This window comes from Bufo gargarizans, chromosome 2 (genome assembly GCF_014858855.1).
Source record: "Bufo gargarizans isolate SCDJY-AF-19 chromosome 2, ASM1485885v1, whole genome shotgun sequence".
Classification (NCBI taxonomy): domain Eukaryota; kingdom Metazoa; phylum Chordata; class Amphibia; order Anura; family Bufonidae; genus Bufo; species Bufo gargarizans.
Window position 1 is genome coordinate 2,639,402 of NC_058081.1, and position 12,754 is coordinate 2,652,155.

General features: G+C 42.4%; 1 protein-coding gene across 1 annotated transcript; it reads left to right on the forward strand.

Moving 5' to 3' along the window:
- The first annotated feature begins 969 nt into the window (after positions 1–969).
- LOC122929178 (alpha-2,8-sialyltransferase 8F-like) lies at positions 970–11,992 on the forward strand. The gene is made up of 6 exons (XM_044282686.1): positions 970–987; positions 4,834–4,934; positions 6,243–6,384; positions 7,556–7,668; positions 8,505–8,591; positions 11,518–11,992. The coding sequence occupies exons 1-6, from the start codon at positions 970–972 to the stop codon at positions 11,990–11,992; spliced, it is 936 nt and encodes a 311-aa protein (XP_044138621.1).
- The last annotated feature ends 762 nt before the right edge of the window (positions 11,993–12,754 follow it).

The window sequence follows — 12,754 nt, forward strand, 5'->3', positions numbered from 1 at the left end:
CAGTTAGATTATCCGCGCCACATCTACTGTTTAAAGTGTGCGCATCCCTAAAATATCAGTGACATCCAGTGTACCTTTTTCCGTAGACACTGCGAACTGTGACATTACCTGTGGTACCTGTCGTGTATAACGTTTCCTAATCACAAATACCTTTTTTTTTTTTTAATTGAGCATACACTTCCAAATCCTACGCTACTGTACGTGTGTCCCAGTTTGCAGGGCGGCGCAGGACACCACTCTTGAAGTCGGACCAGTGCGACCAGGTGGTCGGTTGGATTGCAGCAGATAATGCTATTCCTGTAGGGCACAATAGGGATACCGCCCGTCCCTAGGGCTAGGTATCCGGACAGTTTCGCCCCTATCGGGGCGAGTGCTCTGTATAGAAAGGCAGGGTCAGACTAGCTACCTCCTCAAAACATCTAGGGTTATTTAGGGATAGCCTTCCCCGTCTCATCTATGCACGAAGTTACTAAACCACACCATCGTGTTATCTGTCAGGCCACTCCGAACTTAGAATTTAGCCTGGTTTGTCGTGCTTGGGGTACGTCTGAACTGGTAAGGACTTTCCGTTTTATTTTGAGCAAATTCCATTCACTGGGGAGTTTGTGTTTGTGAGTACTATCTGTATGTCTCGATGCTCCTATCATATTTTATCAATCAGAATTAAAAGTTACGTATTAGCTCCCTTTTGGGATCTCACATTTACATCCCATGCCTAGCCCACGTGTTCAACCTTGTGGTTCAGAGTTTTCTCAAAACCTACCCCAATTTGCCTAAGCTACTGGTGAAGATGCGCCGCGATGTGTGCACATTTCCACAAGTCATAAGCTTCAGTCGGTCTGTCAACGCTGCAGCAGCGCTTTAACTTGCCAGCTCACCGGCTGTTGTGCGACGTGAGCATGCGCTGTAACTCCACGTTGGCCAGGCTTTATGAGCAGTAAAGGGCATTAGTGGAATACCAGCTGCAACATGGCTGTCGCCTTTCCGGTCAGCTTCCGCTAATCAGAAGCGAGGAGTGGGCATGGATGTCTGACCTCTGTGAGGTTTTAAAAAACTTTGATGAATCCACACATTATCAACGTAACCATCCCACTTCTGTGTCTACTCAAACGCTCGCTGCTCACAATTAGAAACGACGCTCTGAATGTGGCAGACGAGGAAATGGGGAAGAAGACATTACACAGGGTGATAGCCAGACCACCCTCAGTTTGTCTTCTCAGCGCAAATTGGATGATGAAGAGGAGGAGCAGGAGACGGTTGCCTCCGCTACAGAGGGTAGTACCCATGGAAGTTTATTTCCATCTGTTCAGCGTGGATGGGCAGAAGAGGAGGAAGAGAATGAGGAGATTGAGAGTCATCCTCCCGATGACGACAGCGAAGTCTTGTCTGTTGATACTCTGGCACATATGGCTGACTTCATGTTAGGCTGCCTTTCCCACGACCCGCGTGTTATACGCATTTTAGACAACACGGATTACTGGGTGTTCACTCTTCTCGACCCCCGCTACAAAGAGAACTTCTCATCTCTCATTCCTCTGGTGGAGAAGACAAGCAAAATGGTGCAGTACCAGAAGATCCTTGTTAAAAAAATGCTCCAAAAATTTCCATCTAACAACGCTGGCGGCAGAGTACCTAGTTCCTTGGGCAACCGAAGACAAGGGGAACACATAGCAGTTGCAACAGAGGCAGGGCAACATCTCCAAAGCCCGGGACAGTTTCATAACACCCCGCCAGCACACTCACCCTGATGCACGGCCTAGTGTCACAAGGAGGGAAAAGTTTTGGAAGATGGTAATGGAGTACATAGCAGACCGTGTCAGCGTCCTCAGTGATCCCTCAGTGCCTTACAACTACTGGGTGACCAAGCTGGACACGTGGCACAAACTGGCGCTCTACGCCTTGGAGGTGCTGGCCTGCCCTGCCGCCCTTTTTTTTTTTCTGAGCGGGTATTTAGTGCTGCTGGGGCATTATAACAGATAAGCGCATCCACCTGTCAACTGAAAATGCTGACAGGTTGACTCTTATAAAAATAAACAAGGCCTGAATTGACCATGACTTCTTGACTCCACCAGAGGAAAGTGGCTGAACATAAAGGCACTTTACATGTGTTGTTTATAATGTACTGAATACACTGTATTCCCAGGCATCCCTTCCACCACAAAAAATGGGTATATGGTTCAATCTTCATTTTCTCCTCCTCCTCTTTAATCAAATTAACACATGCTTATTTGTCGCATATAATGTTTTACAGGGTCAACTCACCGGCAGGCCCTTACATATAATGTTTTACAGGGTCAGCTCACGAGCAGGTCCTCGCATATAATTTTTTAGAGGATCAACTCACCGGCAGGCCCTTGCATATAAGTTTTTAGAGGGTGGGCTCGCCAGCAGGCCCTCACATATAATGTTATACAGGGTAAGCTCACCAGCAGGTCCTTGCATATAAGTTTTTAGAGGGTCAGGTCACCAGCAGGCCCTCGCATATAATGTTTTACAGGGTAAGCTCACCAGCAGGCCTTGACCTACAATCTTTTACAGGGTCAGCTTACCTGAAGGCCCTCGCATATAATGTTTTAGAGGGTCAGCTCACCTTCAGGCCCTCACCTACAACCTTTTAGAGAGTCAGATCACCAGCAGGCCCGCACCTAAAATCTTTTACAGGGTCAGCTCACCGGCAGGCCCGCACCTAAAATCTTTTACAGGGTCAGTACACCTGCAGGCCCTCACCTAAATATACCTAATAGGTAATTTTTGCGCATGCTGCCTTGCTTGGATGTAGTAGCCGTAGCTGTTTCTCAGGCTCCCTCTCCGGAATCGAACCATGATTCCCCGTTACCCGTAGTCACCATGGTTTGCGCTGACAATAACATCGAAAGTTAATAGGGCAGACATCCGAATGGATCGTCACTGTCACAGCCCCAGGTTATCTATAGTGACCAAAGTGGCAGCAGGCTCTCGCCCATAAGGTTTTAGATAGTCAGATCAGCAGCCGGCCCTTGTTCCAAATGTTTTTGAGGGTCACCAGCAGGCTATCAATCATAATTTTTCAAGGGTTTGTATGATGCCCTCCTTTATGTGTAATTAAGGTTGTATTGGAGTGCCGGTTCCTTGTTATTATTGGCAGCCCTTTCACTTAGTGCATAGGCTTTATGAGTGTAGGAGTCCTACTACCTGAACAATTGTACCACAATGTGAATGATGACCCTCCTTTAAGTGATATACAGGTTGTATCGGAGTGCCTCTTCCTTGTAATTTTTGGCAGCACTTGCACTTTATATACAAGTAAATATACAGAAAGGAATGTTTCCTAACAATATTTAATCTGAAATCGATTTTATCTTCGGTTTTGTGTGTATTATTGTCAGTCTGTAAAAGTAGAGTACTACTCGGACAACATCGTTCCCAGCAGCGACATGGGAGTCCAAGATGCATCCAGACATCCTCCCCATGCTGTTCCCGAACCATTTCGGTGGTGTTTCCATCAATTTCTGAACTTTTCATATGAACCAGGCACCCTCACCTCTTCAGAGCAGGGGGTGTCTGGTTTAATGCTTGGGTTCTCCCATTGACTTCCATTATACTCGGTAGAGCACCCGAGCATCCCGATGTGTTCGGCCAGAGCACCCGAGCACTACGGCGCTAGATCAACACTAATCAGGAGATGGAATAGTGGAGTTATAATGTATCAAGAGGTGTAATATTGGAGTTATAATGTATCATTAGGTGTAATAGTGGAGTTACAATGTATCAGGAGATATAATAATGTAGTTATAATGATTTAGGAGATATAATAGTGTAAATATAATGTATCAGTAAGTGTAATAGTGGAGTTATAATGTATTAGGAATATTTGAGGAGTTACAATTTGTTCAGACTATCTTTTTAGTTTTTTGTTAGTCCAATTTTATAGGAATGATATTAACTAGTGATGAGTCTGGACGGAGAAGAATATAGAGGTTTTATATGTATAACTGCCTTTCTTTATATATATGTTTGCTTATATTCCCATGTATTACGGTCCAAAATATACAGTGGCTTTTGATCCCGCCCCTGCATGATACCCCATGCCGACTCCTGGCCTTCGATGGTCTTGATAATATGCAAGTGGTACTTAACACTTTTGAATGTTTTTGGCAGCACTTGCACTTTATATACAAGTAAATATACAGGAAAGAATGTTTGAACATTATATCCTATGCCCCCTATACCCTACAGGTTATGTCATTTATAGCGACCCTTGGAATCTTCGCTGACCTGTACTACTCTGCATCTTATGCTATCTCCATACCACAGGACTGCGCCAAGTTCTACTGATGTCCTCACTGCTGCCTTTTGGCTAATTTGCTGATTTACATCTGTGCACTCTCACTTCGTGACTCTGCTACAGATGGTGCTGTGTAATATGGGTACTACTCTGCTGTATACTCTCTCTACATCCTCTGTTTTTACATGTTAGATATTAACTCTTAGACATTTTGTCATGCGAATACTACAAACTATCTCTAGGATTATTGAATTGACCATGTACCAAAAATCTTGATGTATTATATTTACTTTACCCCAGGCCGTGAACAAGGTCCCGTGTTAGGACCGAAACGTTGGCCAGTTTGCATTCATTACCCCTGGATGTTGAAAAGAATGTATTGAAAAATGAAATGAAAATATAATATTCAAAATCACAAATACGAGTGTCGTGGTCTACTTCCATTATATTACTTTCACTACCATTGAGCACCGTAGCGAATAACAAAGAGGAGTGCCATCCAACTCAAGTGTTACCTGGATTTGTGACTGCATAGAAATTACCTTTTTATCTTTTTCTTTTTTCTGTAGCATAAAACCAAATACTTTCAGGAAATACATGAACGACCTCCAGAGATGTCCCTGGAAATATGGAAAATCAGAGCACGACCTACTAAAGTAAGCATTGAAAAGTACCAAAAAGTTTTATGAAAAAAACTATGATATAAAATAGACTGTGATTCAGGGCACACACGATTATCTAAAAATGTATTCCTGCCCGTTCCCAAGTACATCTAAATACTCTACTGGTTACCGTTACCTGGGGCACAAGCTCCGTGCACCCCCCTCTGCTAAGCTGATTGCACTGGGCCGGACTCAGTACTGTAATGGGGGGCTATGCTGATGTTAAGTATGAGGCTACCTGACTGCTATGTAGGACACTTCTAAACAGTTATATCCCATCATGCCCCTTCTGAACTATAAGAACAAGGTAAAGCCACTTAATGACTACTTTTCCAGCTGAAAAACATTGACAAGTGATGTGCCACCAGGGGTCGGCATGGAGACATGGGGTCCTTGATCCCGAGATTTGTGAGTCTCTAGATGTAACAGGGTATGACAATAAGAGAAGTGACAGAAAGTTTTACAGAATATCTCTTAGCATATCTTTGTTGGCAAACCAATTCCCCATTCTGTGTCACCACCAGACATCTGAGAAGCTCTGACAGATGCCTTTCAGAACCTCCTCCTTGAGCTTCCTTTCTTTTGCTTTCAGTTCCTCATCTCGTTAGCCTCTCTCAGCTGTCATGTAGTTGGACTGATTGCATCCCTTTAAATTCCTCCCCATAGTGCATTAGTGTGCGGTTTATACAACTTCCTGGAGTGTGTGTGCATGCTGATCCTATTTCCCAGTCTTCTACAAGTTAAGTGTTGTGCATTCATTTGTGATTTTCTGTTTGCTGGATCCCAGGTGACCCTGACTCCCTCCGTGTCTAGTGTAGGGAGCCGGTGGTCGTGTCCCCTCACTATTATAGGGTGTTCAGGTGTTATACAGTACGAGGATATGCAATCATCTACCATTGGGATTTTCGCATAGGCTGAGCAGTCAGGGAGAGTGCCAGGTCTGATGCAGGGGTCTCCCTTTTTGTTCCTTAGTTTTGGATCCAGTGAGTCATATATTCATTTTGTGTTGTCTTGTTTCCTGTACACCTTCCGTGACATTCTGTTGTTATTGAAGGCTGATGGTTTCCTGTGATCAGAACAGCCCAGATTTTCCATCTATTATGCCCAAAATTTCCCGGTGATCAATATATGCAGAAAATGGGATACTGAAAGCCATAAGTGGGTGATTAGATCACCCCATCACTAGATACCCCATCATTGCATAGGACACATTCCTCAACCTGGACCTCCAGCCCCGTTTTATATTCTAGATCTTTCCATCCAGAATGATTTTTTTTTTCTTTTTTAATTCTTGTCCTATTCTGATTCATTTACAGGTTAAAGTTCAGAAGCTGTTGTAATGCATCTCACATGTTAATAGTCAGCCAGCAGAACACTCCTCTTGACCAAAATCTGCAATATGAGACAAGCTCTAAGAATGTAAAGATCAATGAAAACATTTTCCAAATGCTCCCACCGGTAAGTTTCACAGATCAGATGTGTCTCCTGGTCAAGACTCAGCCTTGTTGTGATTCTTATCTGAGAGAAGAGTAGTTGCAGAGTCTAAAGAATGTCCCTGTTATTTACTCTAACTCCCCACCACCAACTGAGGTGTGGACTTTTCCGGTTAGATTACTAGGTCTCGGACCAATGAGTAGTCTCCAACTGGGGGCAGGTGCTCTGATAAGAATAAGATGAAGATTTACCCAGAAGTAAAGTGTAGTGTAAAGTTTGGACTAGATGACTAATACCAGATTACAAATTTGGAGGAGAAAAAGTAGGGCAGAATTAAATGACATGGTTAACGTCAGAGCCAGAGTCAGGGTCAAACACAAGTAACCAAAATAAGAGGAGATGAAGAGAAGATCGAGTTAGTCACATACCTAGGTGAGCCTTGATTAGTATTTTTTATTTTATTTTTTTACCAGCCGACCGAGGTTCACTTATGAACACAATGGAGGAGGGAGTGTCACCCATTGAGGCATGAACATGTTCTCAGTAGGAATTCTCACTTCATTCAAGGTTAAGTCACATAAATTGCTGGTCACTAAATACCAGTGTTGAGCGAACCATCCATTCTAAAGAAATCCAAATTTCCTCAAATGGCGGCTGCAGATGTTAGAAAGTGAAAGTAAGTGTAGACGAGAGAAACCCAGGAACATGAGATCGTCCATAATGTCGTGCAGCCAGCCAATCCTCAGGTAGCCATCCCCCTGTGATGTCACAGCTAGGGAGAGCCCTGTAAAACCCTGATCCCACATGGTTGCCGCCATTCTTCTGTGAGCTGAGCATAGGGAGAGACCACCTGTATGAGCTGAGGAAGGTGGTCAACGATTTCTTAATGCTGCAGACGGACAAATCTACTCCGCGGCGTAACTTCCATCTTAGGCATTTTTCATACTTGCTTTGTGACTTTCTGGTTTTGCGATCCGTTTATGCAGTTAAAAAGTCCAGGGGAAGAAAAGAGAAGGTCAGGGCCATGGTCCATTATAAGTCAGAGAGGAGTGAAAGCTCCAGTGCATCACCATTTAGAGTCTGTATACTCTGTACATAGGTAGAGGTGGACCCCCTGGAATGTCCTTATAATGATGGTTGTATTACATGTTCTATGCTACAACAACACCCCTTATTGTTAACCCTTCTATTACAGACATCTCCATTCACCTCTAAACCCTTCAACACTTGCGCTGTGGTTGGGAATGGAGGAATTTTACAAAACAGTTCTTGTGGGAGAGAAATTGACAAAATGGATTTCGTGTTTAGGTGAGGAACTGGCGCTAGTACAAACTGTATTCTGCTCAGTAGACTGAAGTGTAGTGGCTGCTCCTCTGTCCTACCACAGGGTCTCCAGGGTCTGGATCTGTGAACCTTATGAAGACACCTGGCCAGTATGCAAACTATCCATTCTATCATCTATTCTGAGACTTTTGAAATGAACACCCCCTCTAACAGGTGGTCTGTTAAAACCCTGAGGCCATGGGAACAGGTTGCACCATCCTCAAGAGCAGAGTTTACTCATTGTAGTAGCTCATTGCTTTGCCTATAAAGGGGTGGCCTTAAACAAGGTTACTATTTAGTCATGTCCACATGTCCTACAGAAGGTGACCATGCACAGTATATATTTATATCTCTAATGTTCCCCATTCACATGTCCCTTTGGTTCCCAGCTGCACCATATACATCTGGCAATGGTTTATCTCCCCAAGAGCAAAAGGATTGGGTATTGTAAATCCAACTTCCCCATCCTGATGTCCCTTGGCATCTGTCATTTCTGAAGATCCATATACACATTAAATGGTCACCTGGTCCTACCAAAATTAGTGGGTTTTGGTGACAGTTATCTCATGTGTATTGGAAGCTTAGGACATTTAGAGAGGCTGTCCAGTTAGTACAACTCTTTCAAGACTTAGCTAGTAGTTATTTGTGTTCGGGTCTTCTCAATGTCATGTGAATGACTTTTGTCAAGCGCCTGTCTTCTTTTTCTTTTCATCTCTTCTTCCATTGCTCTCTAAACCTATCTACTTGGTCCTCTCACAAAAGTTTAATTCTCCTTTGAGATCATCTCCTCCTCTTGTTTAAAGTTGTGCCTTCTGTTACAGGTTTAATTTACCACCTATGACCATAGTAGATGATATTGGAACCAAGTCCGATTTTGTGAGTGCAAACCCAAGTATTCTGAATGACAGGTGAGATGGACACTTTTCTGTATATGAAATGAGAAAACAATGGTGTTGGATCATGTGGAGGAGAATGAATGGTTCATATTAATTGGCATGAACACTGACTAAGCAATCTATCATGCCTCTATCATGCCTCTGTGAAAATATTGCACATTGGCAGGGTTAGATCCAGATTCACAAGATGCGCAAATGCTTTAGGCAGGTGTACACAAATGCTGTAAAGTAAGAACGCTTTCATAAATAGAACTGTTAATAGTTTATTTTTATTAATTAACAAAATGCAAAGTAAATGAACAAAAGAAAAATATAAATCCAATCAATATTTGGGGTGACCACCCTTTACCTTTAGCATTGGTTCTTTTAGGTACATTTGCACACAGTTTTTGAAGGAACTCAGCAGGGAGGTTGTTCCAAACATCTTGAAGAAACAACCACCTATCTTCTGTAGATATAGGCTTCCTCCAATCTTTCTTTCTCCTCATGTAATCCCAGGCAGACTAGGTGATGCTCAGATCTGGGCTCTGTGGGGGCCATATCATCACTTTCAGGGCTCCTTGTTCTTCTTCACACTGAAGATTGTTCTTAATGTTACTGGGCTATGCTTGGGGTTGTTGTCGTGCTACAAAATAAATTTGGAGCCGATCAGATGCCTGACTAAAGATATTGCATGATGAAGAAGTATCTGCCTGGATTTCTGAGCATCAAGACAAAATCCTCTACCCCAAACTTACAAGGAATCTCCACCATCTTCACTGTTGCCTACAGACTCTCATTATTGTACTGGCAAACAAACTACTTTGTGTTTATTTACAACCAGATATTTCATATTTTGACTCATCAGTACAGCACCTGCACTCCAATTTCTATGTTTCCATGCATAGTTGAGTAGCTTGGCCTTGTTTCCAGATCTAAGGTACGGCTTTTTGGCTGGAATTCTTCCAAAAACACCACTTTTGATCAGACTTTTACAAACTGTAGATGGATATCACCTAGGTCCAACTGGATTCTGCCTGTTCTGAGCTGATGCCACTGCTGGACCTCTTTCAATGTTAAAGTGAAATGTGTTTCATCTACTGCACTAAGTTTCCTTAGCATCTACGGTCTTCAGTGTTGCCAGTTTCTTTGTGCTTCTTCAAAAGAGCTTGAACAGCAAATCCAGAAACCCCAGTCTGCATTGAAAACGTTGCCGGGTAGAAATTATTATGCAACAGGACAATGAAACCAAACATCCAGCCAATGTCATTAAGAACTATCTTCAGCGGTAAGAAGAACAAATAGTCCTGGATATGATGATACATGTCCCACAGCATCCTGATCTTGACATCATCCAGTCTAGGATTACATGATGATTTGAGCAATCCTACATCCACAGAAGTTTTGTTCTTAGTTCTCCAAGATGTTTGGAACAACCTCCCTGCCGTGTTCATTGAAAAACTGAGCAAGTGTACCTATAAGGATTGATGCTGAAGGCAAAGGGTGGTCACACCAAATATTGATTTGTGTTAGATGTCTCTTATTCATTCATTTTGCATTTGTTCATTGATAAAAAATAAACTATAAACACTATTTTTTAAATCATTCCTAATTTTGAAATTGTAACTTTAGAGCCTGTTTTCCACACCTGCCTAACTGTCTGCACAGTATTATACAGTGCTGCCCATAATTATTCATACCCCTGGCAAATTTTGACTTAAAGTTACTTTTATTCAACCAGCAAGTAATTTTTTGATGGGAAATGACATACTGTAGGTGTCTCCCAAAACATAATAAGACAATGTCCATAAGGCATTATTATGGGGGGAAAAAAAATTCTCAGCTTTTATGTACATTTGAGCAAAAAGTGTCCAGTTGGCGTAAAAAAGGAGAAGCCGTCAACCCAAAGAACACCATCCCCACTGTCAAACATGGTGGTGGGAGCCTAATGCTTTGGGGGTGTTTTTCAGCCAATGGACCAGGGAACCTAATCACAGTAAACGGCACCATAAAAAAAGAGCAATACATGAGGATTCTCAACGACAACATCAGGCAGTCTGCGGAGAAACTTGGCCTTGGGCACCAGTGGACATTTCAGCATGACAATGACCCAAAACACACAGCAAAAGTGGTGAAGAAATGGTTAGCAGACAACAACATTAACGTTTTGGAGTGGCCCAGCCAGAGTCCAGACTTGAATCCAATTGAGAATCTGTGGAGTTAGCTAAAGATCAGGGTGGTGGCAAGAAGACCCTCTAACCTGAAAGATTTGGAGCTCATTGCTAAAGATGAATGGGCAAAAATACCTGTGGAGAAATGCAAAAAGCTGGTCTGCAATTATAGGAAGCGTCTGATCGCTGTAATAGCCAATAAAGGCTTTTCTATTGATTATTGAGAAGGGTATGAATAATTTTGGACTGGACACTTTTTTCTCAAATGTAAATAAAAGCTGAGAAATGTTCTTTTTCCACAATAATGCCTCTTGTACATCGTCTTATTATCTTTTGTGAGACACGTATGTCATTTCCCATCAAAAAAAAAACTTGCTGGTTGAATAAAAGTAACTTTAAGTCAAAATTTGCCAGGGGTAGGAATAATTATGGGCAGCACTGTACATGGGTTCCTGGGTAGCAGAAAGGCTCCTGGCAACCTCATTATAGGCTTGTCAAGTCTAGAGTTACAGTAGCTTGCTCAGAATACCATGGGGCCTCAAGTCTGAGGCACTTTAGCCACAGTTTCCTGGTGCAATTATTGACCAGGTCCATTAGTGGTTTTCTCCAGTTCATTTGTCTTTATTAACCAGTACACTTTTTTTTGCTTAATCCACCAAGAAACATCATAAATGTTAGAATTATATTCTCTATTTGTCGTCAACTTAGTCTATGTATCTATTTTATAGATGGTATTTATTTTTGCCACAGGTCTTGTCTTACAGTATTTCATATGGCTTCACTTATAGGTTTGAAAAGCTCCTTGAGAGAAGAAAACCATTCATTGAGCTCGTGAAGAGCTATGGCTCTGCAATGATCATCTTACCCGCGTTTTCATACATAAGCAACATGCATGTTTCTTTCCGAGCATTACATTCGGTACAAGACTTTAATTTGCCAAACAAAATCCTCTTTTTCCATCCTGAATATCTAAAGAATCTCTCAATCTACTGGAAAGAGGAGGGGCTGAAGGTCAAACGTTTGTCTTCTGGGCTCATGCTGGTCAGTGCTGCTATTGAGCTCTGCGAGAAGGTGACTCTTTATGGATTTTGGCCATTTCCTGAAGATCCAGAAGGACACACGATTTCTCACCACTATTATGATAACAAAATGCCCAAACCCGGTGTCCATTCAATGCCTGAAGAATTTTATTTCTATACACAGATGCATTTGAAGGGAGTGCTACATCTCAAAGTTGGACAGTGTTCTTTGGGTGGGTCATAACTGGAAACTCTTCTAAGCTGAAGATCCAAAAACTTGAATTTGACCTACAGAGGGAGAGTTGATAATTTAGTGTCATCACCATCCACAGTCTACCTCATGTTGTTCATCTCAGCTTTGGTGATAAAGAAGGACGTTGAATAATATAAGAGTATTTTTTATCATTTAAAAACTGATTCTGAAGATTATTACACCAAAGACCTTTATACAGATCTGCAGAACATTGTTTTGAACCCTCAACCTCCTGACAGATACATAGTCAGGGGGGACCCGAACTTTTCGGCACTGAAAAGGCTGTAAAACCGCCCAGGAAAGAGCTAGAGGGCTGCAAAAGGCAGCAACATGTAGGTAAATGCCCTGCAAACAAATGTGGATAGGGAAATGAATAAAAATAAAAATAAAATAAATAAAAATTAACCAATATCAATTGGAGAGAGGTCCCGTAACAGAGAATCTGGCTTTATGTCAGCAGAGAATCAGTCTTCATGTCATAGCAGAGAATCAGGCTTCACATCACCCACCACTGTAACAGTCCATTGTTAGATATTTAGGCCCCGGCACCCAGGCAGAGGAGAGAGGTCCTGTAACAGACAATCTGGCTTCATGTCAGCAGAGAATCAGTCTGCATGTCATAGCAGAGAATCAGGCTTCACGTCACCCACCACTGGAACAGTCCATTGTCAGATATTTAGGCCCAGGCACCCATGCAGAGGAGAGAGGTCCCGTAAAAGAGAATCTGGCTTCATGTCAGCAGAGAATCAGTCT